General features: G+C 40.2%; 1 protein-coding gene across 3 annotated transcripts; it reads right to left on the bottom strand.

The window, feature by feature from the left end:
- Positions 1–3692: 3692 nt before the first annotated feature.
- On the bottom strand, positions 3693–22984 carry PRDX4 (peroxiredoxin 4). 3 transcript variants are annotated; one of them, XM_005673496.2, is made up of 8 exons: positions 22671–22984; positions 19066–19183; positions 15164–15280; positions 13538–13660; positions 8663–8793; positions 7616–7650; positions 4043–4089; positions 3693–3809 (listed from the first exon to the last, which is right to left on the bottom strand). In XM_005673496.2, exons 1-8 carry the CDS (start codon positions 22912–22914, stop codon positions 3806–3808), a joined length of 819 nt encoding a protein of 272 aa, XP_005673553.1. In that variant the 5' UTR covers positions 22915–22984; the 3' UTR covers positions 3693–3805. The 3 variants fall into 3 exon arrangements, with proteins under 3 accessions (XP_005673553.1, XP_001927404.1, XP_084864881.1); XM_001927369.4 differs by lacking the exon at positions 4043–4089; XM_085008755.1 differs by lacking the exons at positions 3693–3809; positions 4043–4089 and having other exon boundaries at positions 6737–7650.
- Positions 22985–23244: the final 260 nt, after the last annotated feature.

Here is a 23244-nt window from a genome sequence, read left to right as displayed (position 1 = left end):
TCTGTGGGTTGTCTTTGTTTTGCTTATGGTTTACTTTGCTGTGCAAAAAGATTTTACGTTTAATTAGGTCTTATTTATTTATTTTTGGCTGCACCTGTGGCATGGGGAAGTTCTTGGACCAGGGATCGAACCTGCACCAAAGCAGTGAGCCTAGCCATAGCAGCAACAACACTGGATCCCCAACCCATGGAGCCACCAGGGAACTACTGTTTATTTTTTGCTTTTGTTTTTATTACTCTAGGAGGTACATCTGAGAAGATAATGCTGCAGTTTATCAGAGAGTGTTCTGCCTATGTTTTCTTCTAAGAGTTTTATAGTATCTGGTCTCGCATTTTGGTTTTTAATCCATTTTGAATTTATTTTTGTGTATGGTGTTAGAGAATGTTCTAATTTCATTCTTTTACATCTAACTCCATTTTTTCCCCAGCACCACTTAGTGAAGAGATTGTCTTCTCCGTTGTTTATTCTTGCCTCTTTGTCGTACATTAATTGACCACAGGTGCATGGGTTTATTTCTGGGCTTTCTATCCTGTTTCACTGATCTATATTTCTGTTTTTGTGCCAGTACCATACTGTTTTGAGGACTGTAACTTTATAGCATAGTCTAAAGTCAGGAAGCCTGATTCTTCCAGCTCTGTTTTTCTTTCTCAAGACTGCTTTGGCTAAGAGTTCCCGTTGTGGCTCAGTGGTTAACGAATCTGACTAGGAACCATGAGGTTGTGGGTTCGATCCCTGGCCTTGCTCAGTGGGTTGGGGATCTGGCATTGCCATGAGCTGTGGTGTAGGTTGCAGACGCAGCTTGGATCCCGTGTTTCTGTGACTTTGGCGTAGGCCAGCGGCTACATCTCTGATTCAACCCTTGGCCTGGGAACCTCCATGTGCTGCGAGAGGCCCAAGAAATGGCAAAAAGACAAAAACAAACAAACAAAAACATTGCTTTGGCTATTTGGGGGGTCTTTTGTGTTTCTATACAAATTAAAAAAATTTGTTTGTTGTTCTAGTTCTGTGAAAAATGCCATTGGTAATTTGACGAGGATTGCATTGAATCTATAGATTGCATTGAATCTATAGACTGCCTTGGGTGGTAGAGTCCTTTCGAAAATACCATTCCAATCCAAGAACATGGTTTGTCTTTCCGTTTCTTTGTGTTGACCTATTATTTTTGATAAGCGTCTACTGTCATGTCTTTCCTGCTGCACAGGTAGCTACTACTCAACTATACTGGTCTCCTTTCTTTAATCTGTTGGCAACTCTCTCTAGAGAAGGGTTTCTTAGCCTTGCTGCTATTGATACCTTGGACCAGATAATTGTTATATTGTATTTCCTGAGCATTATAGGACATTTAACAGCATCCTTGGCGTCTAGATGCCAGTAGCACTTCCATAGTTGTGACGACCAAAAATACCTCCAGATATGACCATGTCCCCTGGGAATTTTGTCCCCAGTTGAGAACCACTGTTCAAGATTAAGGTAGGTCCACATGCTTAAGAATAGGTCTCCTGTAGCTGTGTCCTGGTCCATCCTGGGGCCCATCCTCTCCAACAGGGCAAGGGAATATTCTTTCAGAACACTCTTGCTTGTCTTCTGTAAATGGACACATGAGATCATCTTTAGATACACTTTTGGGCTTGTGCACCTTCAGAAGTCAGCTGTTTGAAGGGTTAGCTATAAAAGACACTGAGGAGTGCACTTAATGCTGTTTTATTCATAGGCAATTAACATTACTGAGTTAATGTGAAAAGTGGTGAGTCAGGATGTATTTTCACTTATTTGTAGGTACCTGGAAATTACTACACTACTAGCACCTGCCTTAAATACAAAGCTCCTTGAGGACAGAAATTTGTTTTTGGTCACCGATATATGCGATGTGTTTATAGAGTAGGTGATCAGTAGTTTTTGAAAGGTGAATGAAAACAGTAACTGGGAGTTCCCATCATGGTGCAGCAGAAACAAATCCCACTAGGAACCATGAGGTTGTGGGTTTGATCCCTGGCCTTTTTTGGTGGGTTAAGGATCTGGCGTTGCCATGAGCTGTGGTGTAGATTGAAGACGTGGCTCAGATCCTATGTTGCTGTGGCTATGGTGTAGGCCAGCAGCTGTAGCTGATTCGACCCCTAAACTGGGTATTTCCATATGCTGTGGGTACGGCCCTAAAAAAATACCGGCTTTTTTGAATGGATCTAAAGATAGCTGTCCTCCTTAGAAATGTATCTGAAAACATGAGGCTAAAAAAGCTCCCAAACTTATTCCATGAGTAAAAAATCTGTACTTTTCAGACTAGAAGGAGGAAACCTGAGAATAGGATTCCAGTTGTATTGCAAGTATTGATATACAAGGTTATCACAAACCTTTGTGAATGCTAAAGTATTAGTAGTCAACTTATAAAATTGACTGTAAGCTAGCACTTAGAACATACTTTGCTGTAGCAAAGGGTTATGAACAGCAGATTCCCGTGTCCATGTCCAAATGCTTGTCATTTATGACACATGAGAGGGGATTAGTGTGGAAGACAGGATGAGGCAAATTCTCTTGGGTCCCAGTTCCCTTAACTACCTGGCATGTCTGTAAATAATTATAGTGGGAGTTCCCGTCGTGGCTCAGTGGTTTACAAATCCAACTAGGAACCATGAGGTTGCAGGTTTGATCCCTGGCCTTGCTCAGTGGGTTAAGGATCTGGCGTTGCCATGAGCTGTGGTGTAGGTTGCAGATGCTATGGCATAGGCCAGTGGCTACAGCTCTGATTAGACCCCTAGCCTGGGAACCTTCATTTGCCGTGGATGCGGCCCTAGAAAAAAAGACAAAATTATAGTAAAGCCATTTCCATATTGGGATGATGAAATAGCCCTAGAGCTCAGCTTTGTATGTGGTCATTTGTGACTAGCTGGCTACCTATATTAAGGGATTCAACTTGTATCTGTTAAACTAAATATAAACAACATGTAAGTTGTTACTTATAAATTTGGTACAAGCTAAAAATGTGAATTTAGAAAAAAGGAGGATCCCAGATACTATGGAAGGTGATTGTGCTCTCTACCTGTTATTTCCTGCCACCCTCAAAGGAACAGAGGTGAGCTACAGTGGAGTGTTAAGAGTACAGAAACTAAAATTACCCATCAAGGTTCAAAAGCTGAGTCTACCTTTGCTAGCTAGCTGTAAAATAAAGAATGTAAACAGCTGCTGTGAAAATTAAGTAAAATAATGCATCTAACTCCTACCACAGTGCCTAGCATGTGGCATGTACTCCATACATGTTATAGTTGTTAAGAGTTGATATTAGTTTGAGTCAATCTAACATCTCGTATTGTGGAAAGATAGAGAATAACTGCCTACCTTTTGGCATGAGTGTCTAACTTGAACACTAAGTCTCTTTGGATTCTAACATGGATTTTTATATTATCCAAGAAATTACTACTGTCAGAGTTCTTGTTGTGGCACAGCAGAAATGAATCTGACTAGGAATCATGAGGTTGTGGGTTCAATCCCTGGCCTTGCTCAGTGGGTTAAGGATCTGGCATTGCTGTGAGCTGTGGTGTAGGTTGTAGATGTGGCTCGGATCCTGCGTTGCAGTGGCTGTGGCGTAGGCCAGCAGCTGTAGCTCTGATTAGACATCTAACCTAGGAACCTCCATATGCCTCGAGTGTGAAGCAAAACAAACAAACAAAACAAACAAAAAAACAAAACAGAGAAGTTACTACTGTCACATAAAACGGTGAACTTTATTGAAAAGTTTCAAGCATCTTGACCTGAGGAAGTATTTTTCAGTTCAGTTTATCAAAATACTTCAGTTTTCCAGCTGGATCTGGGATTATCTGTTAAAGAAAAAGCAAGTTATTCATTTTAAAAGCCAAAGTACATTATCAGTAGTCTGAGGCTAGTTGTCCATCTCTTAACTAAAGAAGATAAAGATGATTGCTATTTACCAAATTATATGTTTAGGAAAAGCTGGATTTGTCCTACCTGCTAATCTTAGCTATCCCATTAGGCAGATAATTTTCTAGTAAATTAACATCTGTACTCAAGCACCCACAAATTTACTACTTACAGCTCTTCTCTTGGCCACCAGGCTTTCATGGCATCTTCAGGTTTGATCTAATTAAATCAAACACATTTAGAGAGCATGGCTACAGATGTTAATGTATTTTTAAAATCACCTCTGATGAAGCAATGGTACTGTACAACCTGAAAAGGGGGCAGTGTGTTCAGATTTTTTGGAGGTCCAGAATGTAAGTTTCTAATCTTAAAACTGCAAATACTCTAACAATAACGTGAGGGAGTTCCTTTGTAGCTCAGCAGGTTAAGGATCCAGTATTGTCACTGCTGTGGCACGTTTGGTCCCTGGCCTGTGAACTTCTGCATGCCATGGGTGTGGCCAAAAAAATTTATAAAAACATGAATAACCATTTAGTGTATGGACAAATACTTTGAAAGAAGTACTCCTTTCTACAGTGTTATAGCCTTAGAAACCTCCTAGTCCTAAAAATTTCTCACATCAACTGTTACTTGCTAGTTGTAGGTAAAGACATTTATCCTTATGTTAAAAAAATTACTGTAGTCAGCTTATGATAGTTCTGTATGTGCTTTCTTCAGCATAAAATAAATGTTTTCAGGCATCACTCCAGGAGTGTTCTGTCTTTGCCAATTTATGATCTCTCTGCACTAGAGTTCAATACCAGAGTACTTATGGACTAAGCACCATGTGCCAAGAGTGTGCTGCGCAGATAATGACTGAGGTCCCCGACTTTGAGGCTCATACAAGCACGTGGGGAAGATGTATGTGTCTGTAACTGGTTTTGATGTAACACACAAACTGACTATGCAGGACACAGGCTGTGTGACCCAGTAGAGGCTGAGATGGCATCAGGGAAGGCCTCAAGAGAGTTGAAACAGCATTTGAGTTGGTCTTGAAAGGTGAGAATTTAGGGAAGGGTGGCTACAGAAAGAAAGAACTGAGCAAAGAAAGGCACAAAGATGCGACAAAGCTGGGCTTATCTGGGGAGGGGGGAAGAGTCATGTGATGTGGCAGGAGCAGAGCATGCGAGTGTATCTATGTGAATCACGGGATGATGACCCGGGACAGGCAATGGAAACAAAGCATGCAGAAGCTTGCAGGCTGTGCCTGTGTGTCTGGACTTTGTAATGGAGCACCGCTAGGAGGCTCTAGTTTGCAGAATGACAACATTGGAGAGGAGAGAAACTGGGGTCAGGGAGACAATCAGGAGGCCTGTGCAATATCCACAAGAGAATTGAGGGAGATGGAGGGGGAGAATTCATCTCTCTTCAAAGGAGCACCACCACCAAACCTTTCTTGATCCTACACCCTTCTCCAGCTACTTTCTTTTCCTTCTTCCCTTCACAGATGTACTTCTCGAACTAGTTCATACTTTATCTCCTTTCCTCATCCTACCCTTGCTGCCCTCACTGTGGTCACCAGGGACTCCACAGCACTCAGCCAACTCATGGTGCCCAACTCCATACCCTTTTGCACTGGCATTCCTGCCCCCTTCCTTGCAGCTCGGTGTTCCCGCCACGCAGGCCTCCTTTCTGTTCCTCTGAGCCCCTGCCTCTGCTGCTCTTTCTGCATGGCTACAGGCATGACTGGCTCCCTCTTGCCACTCATGTTTCAGTTCAAATATCGTCTTTCCTGACCATGCTAACCCCACCCCAGGCGCTTGTTTCTAAAAGCATTTGCCCTTTAGAACTAAAATTAGAATTAGAAGGTAACTCCGAGACTTTGGCTGTGCTGGTCACTAATAAGTACCATCATCAAAGTTTGAACAGGTGCCACAGAGAGGGTGCTCAAGGAATGTCTGTTGAATGAACACCCATAGAAACAGAGTAGGATGGTGGTTGCCAGGGGCAGGGATGGGGGAAATGGGGAGATGCTGGTCAAAGGGTATAAGCCTTCGGTGTGAAGATGAGTAAGTTCTGGGGCCCTGATGCACAGCACGGTGACTACGGTTACTAATCCTGTTGGTAGATTTGGAATTTGTTTAAAGAGTAGATAGGTCTTAGGCCTTCTCACCCCACACAAAAAAGGGTAACTATGGGAGATTAACCTGTTTGTGGTAATCGTTTCACAATGTCTACCAAACCATCACACTGTATACTTGATATACAATTCTGTTGGTCAGTTGTACCTCAGTTTTTACTCACAGGGGCTTGTAGCTCCCTTACCCTCAAAGTTAATCAAGTAGACAGTCAACATGTTTTCTGAAATGGAAACTACTCATCCTTCGATACCCGTCCTAGTTGATTTGTACTTCCTGGGAACTCCTGCTCATCCCTTAGCTGTGCCTGTGATGGATGGTGGAGTCACTCATCAGTCATTGTTGGTTTTGCTGCAGCTCCAGGGGGAAGAAGCACTTTTTAAGGCTTTTTAGTCAATGCCTGCAGCTTCCATTCACATTTCTATCTGTAAGCCTCATAACCAATAATTGTAAGCTAACGTAATGACTAATTTTAAAGTACCTAGTGCTCAATATATCTTTAATACCTAACTTCAAATCCCCTTTGAGATCCATCAGATCTATGAGGAGGTGAATGAGTTTGTATCATAACATCATTTTGACCATCAAAGGCAAAGCCATTTTGCAAACCCATCAAAAACTAGCTTAGAATCAGGGAAATGTTACTTTACTTAATCAGAGTGAGGTTACAGAGTAAAATTCTACCTCTCATTTTCTCTGCCTAATGATACTTTCTTTGGTTTCCTAAGGACGAGTTTTAGGATTCTTCATTTTTCTTTAGGATTAAGATTATTTCGGGTTCCCATTGTGGCTCAGTGGTAACGAACCCAACTAGTTTCCATGAGGATGTGGGTTCAATCCCTGGGCTCGCTCAGTGGGTTAAGGATCTGGTGTTGCTGTGAGCTGTGGTGTAGGTCACAGACGCAGCTCAGATCTGGCGTGGCTGTGGCTGTGGTGTGGCCCAGTGTCTACAGTTCCAATCTGCTCCCCTAGCCTGGGAACTTCCATATGCAGCACCTGCAGCCCTAAAAAGACAAAAAAAAAAAAAAAAAAGATTATTTCTTCTTCCAATGCTCTAGTATTTTTCAATTTCCTACTTACTACAAGTTGTGTAAAACTCTTAATTTTTAGAAGAGTTTTAATTAAATATGTTATTTTAAAAAGTTAGAGGTGGGTTTCCAAACTGTACTTTGGCCAGAAACTACTTTAGAGATTGTCTATATGGCCTCCATAAATGAAGGAATGCACCTGTTTCAAACTTTTCTTCCTTCAAATGACAAGGACAGAATCATTAGCTTCACTGTTAATTAAGCCAATTTTTTTCAAAATCTTTTCACTATACATGGAAAGGTTTTGGTTGTGACTGTTTTCTTTGCTCTAAATTTATTTTACCAAGTTTCCACTCTTCCCCCCACTTTTTTAAATGGTTTATTTCTTTGGATACTTGGCTTTAAAATTCACAGCATCAAGTCTCCCTATTTTGCTTTCTACAGTTTCAGCAACTCTCCCTGTGGTCCAAAGAATGCCTGGTACTCCTAACTCATTTACAAAATCAAGACAATTCTATTACGAGGAAAGATTATCCTAGGGTTGGCACTTTTTTGGGGGGCCCCAGCCACCCCCTTAATAGAAAAATCAACTTGACTTACAGTTTCACTACCAGGTTTCCAACCAGCAGGACAGACTGAAAGGAAGAAAAATTGTCAAAAAAACAGTTTAAAAACACAGTTTGGTTCTTTTCAGCAACTCTTGGCTTTTCTTTTTTTCAAATGAAACTGAAAATAGAGCCTATATTAATGAGAACATTTCTAGGTCACACAGCACTTGACTTCTCTTAGCTTACCTGCTCCCACAGGAATTTTAGTCATGAAGCTTACACTGGGCAGCTAAGCTATTTTCATTTTTGTCAATTATTTTTGGTTATATTTATTATAGAAGAAATCAAATTGAGTGTTCTAATCAAGCTAGAAAACTGGGGAATCTGGAGAATTAAAAGGTCTGGGCACAATAGAAATTCCTCGTATGTACATTCTCTTAAGCTTATCTGCTGTATCCTACAGTATTTTATACCGATGCCATGGTTCACTGTTTGTCAGAAGAGACTTTAAAATTATTTGGAAGGCAGAATTTCCCCTTGATTTAGGATGCACCCTGACCAAGGCACCGAGTTACACTTTTGAAAGGAATATATAACATAGGTTCTATTTTCAGAAGAATCTGACCTTTTCCATTTGGCTACTGCAAAGAGTTGGCGTGAAAGAATGGACTGAGAGATTACTAGTGTGGTAGTGAAAACCTTAAGGACATCTGAGCTACTCTGAGAAAAAACCGCTAAATCAAATAAGGTAAACATGCAAATAAAACCTACATTATTAAATACTACCAGATTTGCTGGTGCATTTTAAGTTTATGGAAACATGGTCTGAAAAGTTACAGTAGCAGAAACTTCTCTGAGCTTATCCAAAAGGAGTATGAAAATAAGATTTTTCCATCTTATTCAGAAGTAGAATGTATTACTGGTATTTTGTTAAAAGCAATTTAAATTATAATTTGACCTGCTTAAAAGAATCTAATTATTTGAAAACTATCAAATGACTTCAGAACCATCCAAATTACTTTTAAGATAAGAAACAAACTAATTATGTGACTAACAAACTAAAACATCAAAAGGCTATGATGGGTAGAAGGCAAGGTACCTTCTCCATGTTTGTCAGTGTACTGGAATGCTTGAACCAAACGTAGTGTCTCATCCACAGATCTACCCACAGGGAGGTCATTCAGAGTAATCTGTCTTAGGATTCCTTTGTCATCGATAATGAAGAGACCTCTGTAAAACATAAGGATGGTAAGATGAGGACATGTGATCTCAGTTAGGACAAATATTAGTTAATGTGAATCCCTGTACCATCCACACAGACGAATGTTATATGGAACCAGAAACACACTACTTGCCTACCTGATTGGTAAGTACATGTACATACCCCCCTGCCCATACTTAAAACCTACTGTGTTTTGGGACTACCGCTGTTAAATGGTAGCTTTAAAATTTTGTTTTCTTTGGAGTTCCTGTAGTGGCTGAGTGGGTAGCAAACCTGACTAGTGTGACGACTCAGGTTTGATCCCTGGCCTCACTCATTGGGTTAAGGATCCGGTGTTGCTGTGAGCTGTGGTGTAGGTTGCAGATGGGGCTAGGATCTGGCATTGCTGTGACTGTGGCATAGGCTGGCAGCTGCAGCTCTGATTCGACCCCTAGCCTGGGAATTTCCACATTTTAGGGTGGCTGCGGCCCTAAAAAAAAAAAAAACAATAAAAAAAATTTTTTTTTTCTATGAAATGTACTATATTATTTACAGCTGAATTTTCATGTGTATTAGGTTTGGGATTGTGATGTAAATGAAATGATGAAAAACAAAGGGTGAAGGAGTGATCCTTCTTTCTTATCATTTGCTATTTAGGATGTCTTCGTATTTTCTTTTTCAATGGTAGACAAAGACAAGGTCACCAATACGGGAGTCGCTTTTCCTCCTGACTCTCTCTGCATGTGATTCACTACTATGGCCTGGGGAATAATGAAACAGTTTGACTTCAAAGACCTGCTATTGAGATGGGGTGGCATTGCAAAGTTTAAAGTATACTAGAGAAAAAAAAATTTCAATGCATTTTACCGTCTCTTTATTTAAGTCAATATGGATTTCAACCCAATACTCAGCTTGGATTAGAAAAAGATCTTGGGGAGTTCCCGTCGTGGCGCAGTAGTTAACGAATCCGACTAGGAACCATGAGGTTGCGGGTTTGATCCCTGCCCTTGCTCAGTGGGTTAAAGATCCTGCATTGCCGTGAGCTGTGGTGTAGGTTGCAGACGCAGCTTGGATCCTGCGTTGCTGTGGCTCTGGCGTAGGCCAGTGGCTACAGCTCTGATTCGACCCCTAGTCTGGGAACCTCCATATGCCGCGGGAGCGGCCCAAAAAAATAGCAAAAAGACAAAAAAAAAAAAAAAAAAAAAAATCTACTCTTGGGAGTTCCCGTCGTGGCGCAGTGGTTAACAAATCCGACTAGGAACCATGAGGTTGCGGGTTCGGTCCCTGCCCTTGCTCAGTGGGTTAACGATCCGGTGTTGCCGTGAGCTGTGGTGTAGGTTGCAGACGCGGCTCGGATCCCGCGTTGCTGTGGCTCTGGCGTAGGCCGGTGGCTACAGCTCCGATTCAACCCCTAGCCTGGGAACCTCCATATGCAGAGGGAGCGGCCCAAGAAATAGCAACAACAACAACAACAACAACAACAACAACAAAAGACAAAAAAAAAAAAAAAAGAAAAAGATCTTGGGTACCAGGGCTAATTGCGTGTGTAGAAGTATTAAAATAATGATATATATATTTAGTAGAAATACATGGAATTATGTATCTATTACATGAAATCTTACTCTATAATCACAAACATCACTAAATCTTGCTTACCCTACAGTACTTTTTTTTTCTTTTTTTTTAATGTCTTTTGTTTTAAAGTCTATTTTGTCTGATATGAGTATTACAACTCCTGCTTTCCTGTCATGTCTATTGGCATGAAATATTTTTCCCACCCCTTCACTTTCAATCTATATGTATCCTTTGTCCTAAGGTGAGTTTCTTGTTGGCAGCATATTGAAGGTTTCTTTTTTTTTCTTTTTTGACTGCACCTGCAGCATATGGAAGTTCCCAGGCCAAGGATCAAATCCAAACTGAGCTGTGACCTATGCCACAGCTGCAGCAACGCCAGATCCTTAACCCACAGAGCCACAAAAGAACTCCCATATGGGTGTTCTTTCATGCACTACTTTTTTTTTTTTTTTTTTTGTCTTTTTGCCTTTTCTTGAACTGCTCCTGCGGCATATGGAGGTTCCCAAGATAGGGGTCGAATCAGCTGTAGCTGCCGGCCGACGCCAGAGACACAGCAATGCAGGATCCGAGCTGTGTCTGTGACCCACACCACAGTTCAAGGCAACAGCGGTTCCTTAACCCACTGAGCAAGGCCAGGGATTGAACCTGCAACCTCATGGTTCCTAGTCAGATTCGTTAACCACTGCGCCACGACGGGAACTCCTCATGCACTGGTTTTACAGTTGAAAATTTTCATCAAAGGTGATCAAGTCTGTTCTGAAGTGAGCCTGATCTGAAATTTTGACCTTGGCTCCATAAGGCACACCAAACCAACACATACCACACAAAAACAAATCTGCCTTTTCTTTGGTAGCAAATTGTACCTTCTGTTTTCTGGTTTGATTTTGTGAACTGTTTCTCTGGTAGACTTTGAGACTAAGATGACTGCCATACTTGGTGTAATGTGTACGTATGTCTCTTCCACAGAGCAGAGTCAGGTCACTCTTATAAAAATATGAAATTAAAGTGGCAACAGACATCTCAGTAACAACTGCAGATACTAGAGATAGCAGGGTAATGCTTTCAAATGTACACAGGAAAATGCCTTTCAATCTAGAATTCTATACCCAGCCAAATTACTAACCAAGCATGAGAGCTGAATAAAAACATTTTCAGATATGGATGGCCCTCAAGCATTTTACTTTCCCATGATCTTTTATTAGGAAGCTATGAGGATGTGCTTCACCAAAACAAGGCATAACATAAAGAAGGCCGGTAGGCATGGGTGCCAGAAAATTGGGCATCTAAATTGAGAAAAGGTGAGGGAAGTCCCAGGATGCTGGTGCATAAAGTGCTAGGACATCAGTTATACAGTAGGCTTAGAGAGCCCTCAGTCTGATTTGAAACAGAATGGAGGCAAAAAAGAACTGACAGAGGAAAAATGCAGTACTTAAGAGGGGTTAGAATTCAGCTGGGGAGTTTAGGAAGAATTAGTGATGGATATATAGAAAACTAAGGGAATGAAAAAATATGAAGTAGTTTATTAAGTTCAAGAAAATAAAAAAGCTTGCCAGAGGGGAATGTAATCCTTAGCACACTACATTTGAGAGCTTAGCAGTGAACAGCATTTATATAATGTAAACATGAATATTGACTTAGTCCCATATTGTGACATATTATACTGGGAAAATATATTTGGGAATGATATAAGAAAAGATAAAATCCTATTTACCATCATAAATAACATCAAAATCGGTATTTTCAGGAGAAGTATAATATATTACTAGAAATATGGAGACAAATAATGAAAACCGTAGCTAAAAAGCTTAAAGTAGCTTCCTCCACGAAGCAGGGCTAGGAGTAAAGAGTGGATTGTTGCTTAAGAAAATCTGACTTTTAAAAACTATGTGCATGTATTACTTTGAATTTTAAAAGTACTTCAATCTTTCTAGTGGCATATTTACTCTGGGAATTAACTTAGTAATAAACTCTATGGAAGCAGAAAATATTACAAACTTGGCAAGTACAAAAAAAGAAACTATTCTAAGTGTTACATGATGCAGTACGGATGAAGCTTGAGAACCTTATGCTGAGTGAAAGAGGTTAGTCATAAAAGAGCACATATTATAGGATTCCATTTATACAAAATGCCCAGAATAGGCAACTATAAAGACATGAAGTAGATTAATGGTTGTGCAGGGCTTGGGGAGGGGATTGGGGGAAATCATGAGTAAATTCTAATGTGTATGGTATTTCTTTTTGGAACAATGAAAATGTTCTAAAATTGATTGTGGTGATGGTTATGGAACTCTGTGAATATACTAAAACCCACTGAATTGTATGCTTTAAATAGGCGAGTAATACAGTATGTGAATTATGTCTCAATAAAGCTGACAGAAAAAAAACCGAAGGATTATAAAATACCGACACCTTCACAAGTAACATTAAGTGCTTAAAAAACTATTAGCACTGCAAAGCAAATCAACAATATAATTATAAAAAAATTACAACTGTTTCTAGCTGAAGTGGCCCTTTTTTCAAATAATTCTATTAACATTTACTAGCTCAAGTAACCCAATGAGAGCTGTTGGGTAAAACATTTCCTTAATTTTTTCCTACTGCAAAGACATAAGTTTGCTAAATAATATGATACTTGTATTTAGAAAAACCATTACTAGAGTTAGTTTGTTTTTGCCTTTTTTAGGGCCGCAGATGCAGGTTCCCAGGCTAGGGGTTGAATTGGAGCTATAGCTGCCAGCCTACGCCACAGCCATAGCAACGCCAGATCCCCGACCCAGTGAGTGAGGCCAGGGATCGAACCCGCATCCTCATGGATACTAGTCAGATTCCTTTCTACTGAGCCATGACAGGAATTCCACTAGTTAGTTTGGAAGAGAGGAGAAAGAAATGGACAAGGAGTTTGGGGTCCTGGTCTCATGTTTGGGCTCTGCAATTAATTATGTTAACTTTGGCTAAGTTCATGGAACTCTATGCATCTTTCTATATGACTAGGTTGGTCAGAGAACTCAAATATCTTCCAGCTCTCACAGTCTATGACACTCACATAGTTTAAGTAGGACACTATTTTTAACAGTATCTACAATACTTTTGCAAACAGAGCAAATATTTCTTGATCGAACCTTGTATCTTCTAATTCCATTTCAAGGAGAATTACAAATATATTTGCATTTATCATAATGTAAAATCACTGAAAGGTACCTAAGAGTGTGGCCTGAGTCTTCCAGGTATACACCATAGTCCTTTGAGATCTGATGGTTCAAATCTGAAAGAAGTGGAATCCTTATTGGACCAAGTCCTCCTTGTCTTCGAGGGGTATTAATCCTGTAACAAACAGAACATTTACTTTTCAGGGTTAAGTAAATGGCGTATATTAAAACAGTCAGTACTATTTCTTTGCATATGCACACAAACACACAACGTGCACATTCCTTCTCTAACCATGACAGGCTAATATACATCCTATGTTCTTGCCTTAACAACCCAGTTATATCCTTCAAACACTAAATGGAGATATACACCACATTTTTAATGTATAGCTATTATATGTTACTTATCTCCGCTGACGGACATTTTTTTGGTCTTTTTAGGGCAGCCTACCAGGGGATGTGAGCTGGGCCCTCATGGTAGGTCACTGACATAGCAGCTAGAAAACAGGGACATACTGCTTCAGATGTCTGCAGCCCCAGTTAAGACATCCAAGTAGAAACCTATCCAGCTGAGAATGTATCTCCAAAAATTCCTTGGGAAAGCAACCCCAAATTTGGGATGATATAATTAGATTTTCTTGTAAGAATTACTTAGGTTCCTGGGTAGGTTTGTCTGAAAATTGAGGAGATACTTAAATATGTTAAATATATAACTGCATTTTAAAAATAAGAGAATCAATTGCTTAAGGGAATGTAAATTAAATTCAAATTGTAGCTCCTGAACCAATTAAAATTTTACTTATACACACACACACGTATCTATGTATATACATAATTTACATTTATAATTAGAATTTAAATACATTTAGTTATATATATACACAAAAGTATTTATTTATACACACAATTGTAAATGGAAGAAACCCGTTTTGAATTTGTTACCTTAATGAATTGAATGTTAAGTTTTAAAACTAAAATAATTCTGGACAATCTTCACTGTGCATAAAATTTTGTAAATAAAATTGAGGATGCTATTAAAAACTCACATTAACAGCCACAATTCAACTTTTCAAATGTCCTGCCTAACTGCTCTCCAAAAAATAATGAATCAGTTGAGTGCGTGAGAATATCATTTCTCCACACCTTTGTTAACACTGGATGAAATTTTTAAATATCTGAATTCTTGGCCAATCAGGAAGAGAAAAAAATGGCATCTCTTGTCATTTTAATTTTCAATTCTTTGCAATTAACTAGGTGGAAAATCTTTTCATATTTAATAAATTTAGAAAATTATTTAAAGAATTTAAAAATAATCATAAAAGCTATTTTGAGTTTGAACTAATACTAGACAACTGTGTAACAGAGAGAAATGGTATTTTAAAAATGTTATTTCTCCAGATTAAGGTCATTAATTTGTTGTAATTAAGTAATCATATAAATCAGTGGTTTTTGCTATGGATATTACAATTTTTGAATCTACCCCCTTCTCCATTTGCAATATCCTATAAAATCCTTAAGCATCTTTATTGCACCTTCGATGAACTAGCAGCTCTCAGATAAATTCATTCCCAAACTGTCTGATAAACAACTATATTCCTGTCATGTTAAGAGTTGTCTGCCCGTAATTTAAGAGTATATCCATTCTTTTCCCTATAAATGTTAAGTGTAAGATACTGACCAGGCCAGATGGGTAAACTGTGAATCGACAGAGCATGCTACCACTTCAGTATTTATTGATCTGAATTCCTCAATTCTATCACCAAAGGCGATAATTTCAGTTGGACACACAAAAGTGCTGAAAGTTAAAAAAAAAAATCATCATTCTCAAAATATACACATACCTAGCTTCAAATGATTTTGTTTTTATAAGCACCTTTAGTATATAAAAATACACATTAAGAACATTTTATATATGAACTGTCTCAAGATATAATCCAAAAAATGGTCATTTGATCAAATATCAGTTAATTTTAAAAGTATATTTGGAGTTCCCGTCGTGGCACAGTGGTTAATGAATCCAACTAGGAACCATGAGGTTTCGGGTTCGATCCCTGCCCTTGCTCAGTGGGTTAACGATCCAGTGTTGCCGTGAGCTGTGGTGTAGGTTGCAGATGCGGCTCAGATCCCGTGATGCTGTGGCTCTGGTGTAGGCCGGCAGCTGCAGCTCTGATTGGACCCCTAGCCTGGGAACCTCCATATGCTGCAGGTGCGGCCCTAAAAAAAGCAAAAAAAAAAAAAAAAAAAAGAAAGTATATTAGAGTTCCCAATTACATGTTGAGAAACTATTTTTATAACTTAATGGATCAGTGGTCAACTAATGTTCTCTTCTCCCCTATGGTAGCATCCTCCATTTCATTAGCTTTCATTGAGTAATGCTTTATACAGTGCTTTACAGCTTTTAAAGGCTCTATACATATTTTACATCATTTCACTGTTTTTTAAAACTTGCTTGAACCAACTCTAGGAGCTAGATGCATTTATCTCTATTTTGGGGATGAGGAAATACTCTCCCATTCCCCTCCTTTTCTTGATAAGGTCCTCTTGTCAGATGGGCACATTCAGAGAATATTAGCTTCAGGTAGTATTTTTCAAACAGTGGTATGGACTCCTTAAGCCAACTTACTGGGTTCCAACCAGCATTTTATTTTTAGGGCCGCACTCGTGGCATATGGAGGTTCCCAGGCTAGGGGTCGAATTGGAGCTGTAGCTGCCGGCCTACACCACAGCCACAGCAAAGGAGATTCCGAGCTGTGTCTGCGACCTATGTTGAGCTCACAGCAATGCTGGATCCTTAACCCATTAAGCACGGCCAGGGATCAAACCCGAAACCTCATGGTTCCTTGTCTGATTTGTTTCCGCTGCATCGTGACGGGAACTCCTATTTTATTTTTTGTTTTTTTAGGGCTGTGCCCACAGCACATGAAGGTTCCCAGGCTAGAGGTCGAATCAGAGCTGTAGCTGCCAGTCTACACTGGAGCCACAGCAACAGAGGATCTGAGCCATGTCTGTGACCTATACCACAGCTCATGGCAATGCCAGATCCTTAACCCACTGACTGCGTGAGGCCAGGGATCGAACCTGCATCCTCATGGATACTAGTCAGATTCGTTTCCATTGAGCCACGCTGAGAACTCCCCAACCAGCATTTTAAGAAAGTAAAATAGAAAATATGAAAATATATCACACATAGTAAGGGTAAGTTATGAAACAAACACGTCTGTACAAGTGCATATATATGTGTGTGTTCAGGAATATTAGTAAAACTATTTAACCACCTTAACTCAAGATTGGCTTTAGCTCTAGAGCTTTCTGAAAGGGATCTGGGAGGAGAAGCAACTTGAGGAGGAGGTTGGTATGAAAGTTTTTTAGTATTTTAAGGAGCACAGCTATACTGGTGTCTACAGACTCAATGTTACCCTGTATGTAACAAGTGTATTGGGCAGTAATGAAAGATTTCCTACTGTGTGTCATGGTCAAGATAGTTTGAAAAACATAGACTTAGACGACAAGTTCCTAACACAAACCAGTGTAGGCTTTTCAAATATATCAATTGTTGAGTGGAGGACTGCCGTATGTAAGCAGACAGTTCTAATCCAGATTATGTCCCCGGAAACCTAGCTTATGACATATTAATTTATTTTGTCTTTTTGCCTTTTCTAGGGCCGCCCCCACAGTATATGGAGATTCCCAGGCTGGGGTCCAAATTTGGAGCTGTAGCCGCCGCCTACGCCACAGCAACGCGGATCCGAGCCATGTCTGTGACCTACACCACAGCTCACGGCAATGCCGGATCCTTAACCCACTGAGGGAGGCCAAGGATCAAACCCACATCCTCATGGATGCTAGTCGGGTTTGCTAATCACTGAGCCACAATGGGAACTCCATGACCTGTTATTTTTAACATTTTTCAAAAGGTAGGCATGATAGGCCCTTGCCTTCCTTCCTATTATTCCAAGAAATTCTCCCTAGAGTCATATTTGTCCAACTTCAAGTTTTGGCAGAAAACTGAAGGGTTACACTTCTGACTTTCTTCTTCACAGACTGTGGTAAATGCCCTAGGATTCCTCCTTCTCTAACCAGACCCAGTCTGGCAGGCATTACACACAAACAGCAGAGAGGAGATCTCTTAGCTCCTTGCCCCAGAAGACCATTGCTAATATTGTGCTTTAATTAGATATGTCTTAATCATTATGGAGTTTTAAGTTAACACTGGAGAAACGGCCTATCTGCTGTGCTAGACTAACTTCAAAATTCAGTTTAACATCACATATAGTTGATATTATGTGTTGCTTTTTGGTTTTACAAGCAACGTGAATTTAGAAGGCTTATCAGGAGTTCCTGTTTATGAGCATTCTATTTGGATTAGAGTAGGGGTCAGCAAACTTTAGTCCAAGGGCCAAATCCAGCCTATCTTATTTTTTATAAAACAACTTTCTATTTTTTTTTTTAATGGCTGTACCCATGGCATATGGAAGTTCTCAGTCGAAGGGTCAAATCTTAGCTGCAGCTGCCAGCCTACACCACAGCCACATCAGATCTCAGCCACATCTGTGACCTAGGCTGGAACTTGTGGCATTGCTGGACCCTTAACCCACTGAGTGAGGCCCAAAACTGAATCTGCATCCTATGTCAAGTTCTTTTTAGGGCATAACTACAACTGTCTGCCTACACCACAGCCATAGCAATGCAGGATCTGAGCTGCATCTGAGACCTATATCACAGCTCATGGCAATGCCAGATCCTTAACCTACTGAGACAGAAGCTTAGAGACAGCCTAAAAATATGACGTGAAGTATATCCTCTCTGCAAGTTTATGTTTACACAGTTCTAGATAACCCCTAATGGAAAAAAGACCTTAATATACAGTGGCAAAGACAGAGGCATCTTCCACTTACTTTTTGTAACCAAAAAAATATATTTAAACAAAGATATAAAAGTTTGGATAACTCTTTTTGGTATCTTCACTTTTATGGAATTTGAAAAACACTCAAAATTAAATCTTCAAGAGTATTTACTTTGAGTGGATTTTCTATCTACAAAAGTGCTCACTGACAAAGAGTTAAAGAGAATACCCCCAATTATGTTTTATATTAATAGGTATTATTCCTTAAGCATATCCAGTATCTTTAGGAAAATGTTCAAATCACAGGAAGGCAACAGATGCAGCAAAGAGTAAAAATAGTAAAACCACAGTTAAATGTATTACCAGAGAAAAAGGCTTATAAATATTCAAGTTAACAGAGAAAAATAGATTTGTGACCTAAGTCTTCGTATTAAATACTTCCTGAAGTATTCTTAGTCCATTTTCTTGCCTTAGTAAGTATAGCTTAATGAATATAATTGTGGTTTTTCTGTAATGATTACATTATGATAGCACAATCATGTAGATATAAGTATAGCGCATTGGGGTCAATGGGTTATTCTGAAATATATGGTAGATTACCATCTTGAAAAAATTCATCTCAGTTTGCCCTTTAAGAACAAGTACTAAATAAAATAATTTCTAACTATTTGATGTTCTTGAATAATGACTGATAAAGAGTGAGGTTTTACTAGCTGCTATGTACATGTATTACTTACAAATCAAGTGGATAGAAGAAAAAAACCAGGTATTTTCCACGATAGTCAGTTAACTTGAGCTCCTTAAATTCTCCGTTTATCACAGCTGTTCCTTCCCAATAAGGTGCTGGCTTGGAAACTAAGAAAGAAATATATGATATTCTGTGACAATGAGAAGGTTGGTGAGATGACAAAAGGACATTTTTCGGAAATCACTAAAAAAATCAAGGCTTCTGAGTCTGGACCTCTTCAGCAGTCTGGTGATGCTAAGGGACTTCTCAGAATAGTGTTACTGAAAGCATAAAATATTTAGAATTACAAAGGAAACCAATTATATTGAAATGCAATTATCAAAGTCATCAAAAACCAAATTACATTGTAAGCCAACTATAATGGAAAAAATAAAAATCATTATAAAAAATTAAAATAATAAAAAACCCAAATTGGTGATATATTAATATTTGTGCCCTTTTATTATCAACACTTTAAAACTGCAAGATCTAGCAGTCATCTAATAACTACCCAAGATTGTGATGAGTGTAAATGATGTTTCAGGATACTTGTAACAACAATAATGTGGCATGAAAATATCTGTGATTCTACTACAGACAGGGACAACAGCAAGTACTGCTTAAGCTAATGTGGTTTGTTGCTGATGTTCATAATAAAGGAAAGAAATCTAAATTTCAGTTGGAGGTTAGTGAAAATAAAGACTTTTTTTTTCCTATTCATGCTCACAGACCCCCTACACACCATCTCTGTACTAAACCCTACTGGATACTTCATTAAAGCCCCTCCAAGTTAATCAACTTCCTACATTTCAAATCATTAGATCTTCGGTTGTCTGGTCTTCCAGATGTACTAATTTAAATGTTTGTCCAGTTTCTCACATACACACACAGGACCTGCTGCTACACTCAAGGAATGGGAAATCTGCAAATATGTCAGGCCAGAAGTGTAAAATCCCAGACCATGGGATTATTTTCCAGGGCTTTGAAAGAGGAGACCCCCCACTGAACAAGTTTCAAGTGACCTAATGGAAATTGAATTGTTCATGCTGCTCTCTTGTAAGGGCATGCTGTAATTCTAGCCAACAGCTTTGGTGATAATGTACCTTGATCTTCTGTTAACATTCAAATAGCACTTAAACTTTCATAACCATTACATAATTAAAGTCAATACTTGCTTCCAAGCTTGACAAAGGTTCCTAGAAAGTAAGGCTTATAATAGCTTGCATTTTTGGTCTTTCTGAAAATAGAGACAAACTTAAAATGAATTTCTCTGTGAAGTTAATATATAACATATGATTACTTGAGTCAGCAGCCTACCTCATAGAAATATCTTGATCTTAGTAGGTAAAGGCCAAGAAGGAGAATTAGATAGCAGAATAATAATGAACTATATGTGCATTATATACATTACTTAAAATGCTGCTCAAGTGTGAAGTCCTAATTGTAATGATGTGTTACAATGATGGTCCTTAGTGATTTTAGCATATTGGGAAAACCAATAAAACTAAAAAATTTTGTTCTGAAAACCTTGATTTTGTAAATTTGGGCTTCTTATTTTAAGAACTCCAGTGTTAATTAAAAAAAACCTGTCATCAATTTACAGACCAAAAAGAATGTAGTTTGCTAAGATCTATAAATGGAATTCCCAAAGCAACTTCCTGCATCTATTAAAAGACAAACAAAAATTGTCCTGAATATAAATCATATGATTAACAAAGCAAATGCAGAGCAATATAAAGAATATTTAAATCCCTTCTCCACATAACCCCCATCAATTTAACTACTGTTAAGTTTGCTATCTTTCCTTCCAGTCTTTAAACACAAATTTGGATCATGTTGCACCCCACTTTTAAAAAAAGGAGATCATGAATAGTTTTTCATGTTAGTAAAAATTATCTGAAAGTATGATTTAGTAGTTTCATAATGTTCCATTTTATGAATCAAAGTCCTTGTATCTTTAATTCTAGAGGAGCCTACACATGACAGAAATGTAGCAAATATCTAAAATTTGAAAAGATTTGTTAGTAGAGGGAAATCTATTATTACTACTATTTTTTGCTTCCATAAGCAGACTTGGATGGGATTTGTTATAGGCAATATATGAATGCCAGTAAACACTCGACTGACTGACATATTTCATACTTTCTTCCCAGGCAAGTAAAACCAATGGGACTTGGGAATATTATGATTTTAAAAGTGCAAGACTAGCTTTTTAAAAAAACAAAAATCTAGGAGTTCCCGTCGTTGCTTAGTGGTTAGCGAACCGACTAGGAACCATGAGGTTGCGGGTTCAATCCCTGGCCTTGCTCAGTGGGTTAAGGATCCGGCATTGCCGTGAGCTGTGGTGTAGGTCACAGACGTGGCTCGGATCTGGCATTGCTGTGGCTCTGGCGTAGGCTGGTGGCTACATCTCCGATTCGACCCCTAGCCTGGGAACCTCCATATGCCGCAGGAGCCGCCCTAGAAAAGGCAAAAAGACAAAAAACAAAAAAATGAAAATCTAAAAATAACTTTCAGTAGGAAAGAACCACAAATGTTTAAGGTGGCAGAACAGTTTTGCTCATTTATCACTCCCACTCCACATCCTAACACATAACAACACCCCATTTAATACTGGGGATTCATAATTGTGAAACATTACTTTTTTCACTGAACATGGGCATGGAACATGTTGTAACTGGACCACAAAGGCCACACACACAACTTCAGAATGCCAAATGGTCTGTAGGAAAAGCAGGTTACTTAAAGTGAGCAAGGGACAGTCTTCCGTTCTTTAGGCCCGAGCCACTTCTTTTTGGCTAATCTTAACCTCCAGATGCAGCAGGCCACAACTTTCTCAGTATCTACTTAGTCTGACGTGTCCTTCCTGAAAGTGGCCATTAGTTATGTACACTGGACAGAAATGCAAATAATCAAAAGCCAAACTGGCAGGACACAAATTTGCCACGAGGTTTATCATCAACCAAAATGCATTACTTCTACCTCTTTTTTCCCATTTCCCTAAGAGCCTCCGAAGTTCACCCTGTAAGAAGTTCTTACTTTCCAAGAAATACAAAGGATACCCATTAACTATTTAGTTCTTGGGGAAGGTGGCTTTTAAATACAATCTTCTTTACCACATACAATACCACCAAAAAAAAAAAAAATTGCCCTCCTGAGCATATTTAATCACTTTTCCGCTTAACCAAACTTTCTGTCACTCATCATTCAACTTATCAATGCATTCTTCCCCGAAACAGTACTTGAAAACAGACCCAACGTGCTGCAAGCACTTTCCGATGTTTGAGGAAGTGTTTCAGTTTGCACAACATCCTCGATGCCTCCAAGCCTGGGACCAGGGCCACCCTCTTTCCCTCATCTGCGGCTTTTGGGGTAACCACGAATTTTCTTTCAAAATCTGATTAGTAGAACCCATCCCTTTCTTCACACTTGGAACCCCCTTCCATCCCCCAACCCTGCAAGAGAGAGCCAGGCTCCCCCCTGGGAGCAGAGGCAGCCCAAGGGGTGACGCCCAAGCCAGGCCCCCGGGAAGCCACCACCAGGGTACACGTGTCTCCTAGCCCTCCCCACCTCCCTCTACCACCGGTCACCTCGCCTTGGCAGGGCATCACCTACTCTTGGCTTTGCTGAGGTGCAAGGAGTGATCGGCGACCGAAAGCCGGGATGCCTCCCCGGGGTACACTTGTCCACCCGCGTAGAAGTGGCACTCCTCCTCGCGGGTTCGGGGCCTCTCCTCCGCCTCCAAGCCCCACAGCGCTTCAGCCCGCAGCAGGAACAGCAGCAGCGGCAGCAGCAGTAGCTTTCGGCCCCGGCCAGAGGCCAGAGTCGTCGCGGGCGGCGGCGGCGGCGGCGCCTCCATGACCACGCGAGTGCAGCAGCACGTCCTTTGGCTCAAGCGCTACTTCTCCCGCCGCCAGGCAGCTACAACTGCGCGCTCAACACCCGCGCGAGCCGAAGCGCGGCCTCGCGAGACCTGCCCCACCTCCTCCACTCTCCGCCCATTCCCAGCCGCCCGGGCTCCCCCACCCCCAGCCCCGCCACGTGGGCGTTAGCCCCGCCTGCTCGCCCCCTGCTGGCGTTTGCGCCTGCGCCCTGGGGCGGGCCAGGGCGGGGGAGTTCGGCCCTGCTCTGCCAGGTTGCGTCGCCCGCGCCTGGTCTCACGCAATCCTGCCCGCGTACTGTTTACGCA

The sequence above is a fragment of the Sus scrofa genome, chromosome X, assembly GCF_054392235.1.
Source record: "Sus scrofa isolate SSC_HxYL_T2T_F1_AM1 chromosome X, Sscrofa_HxYL_maternal_Yorkshire_Landrace_v2.0, whole genome shotgun sequence".
Taxonomy (NCBI): domain Eukaryota; kingdom Metazoa; phylum Chordata; class Mammalia; order Artiodactyla; family Suidae; genus Sus; species Sus scrofa.
Note: the sequence above shows the minus strand (reverse complement) of the source record. Positions and strands in the feature narration are given on the sequence as shown.

What these genes read in the sequence shown, in the direction of transcription:
- PRDX4 (XM_085008755.1), bottom strand. Translation starts at nt 22,914, where the DNA reads ATGGAGGCGCCGCCGCCGCCGCCGCCCGCGACGACTCTGGCCTCTGGC. An exon ending in GCACCTCAGCAAAGCCAAGA is followed by an intron (nt 19,184 to 22,670) that starts GTAGGTGATGCC and finishes TTTCTTTCTTAG; the next exon opens with TTTCCAAGCCAGCACCTTAT. An exon ending in TTCTTCTATCCACTTGATTT is followed by an intron (nt 15,281 to 19,065) that starts GTAAGTAATACA and finishes TTTAACTTTCAG; the next exon opens with CACTTTTGTGTGTCCAACTG.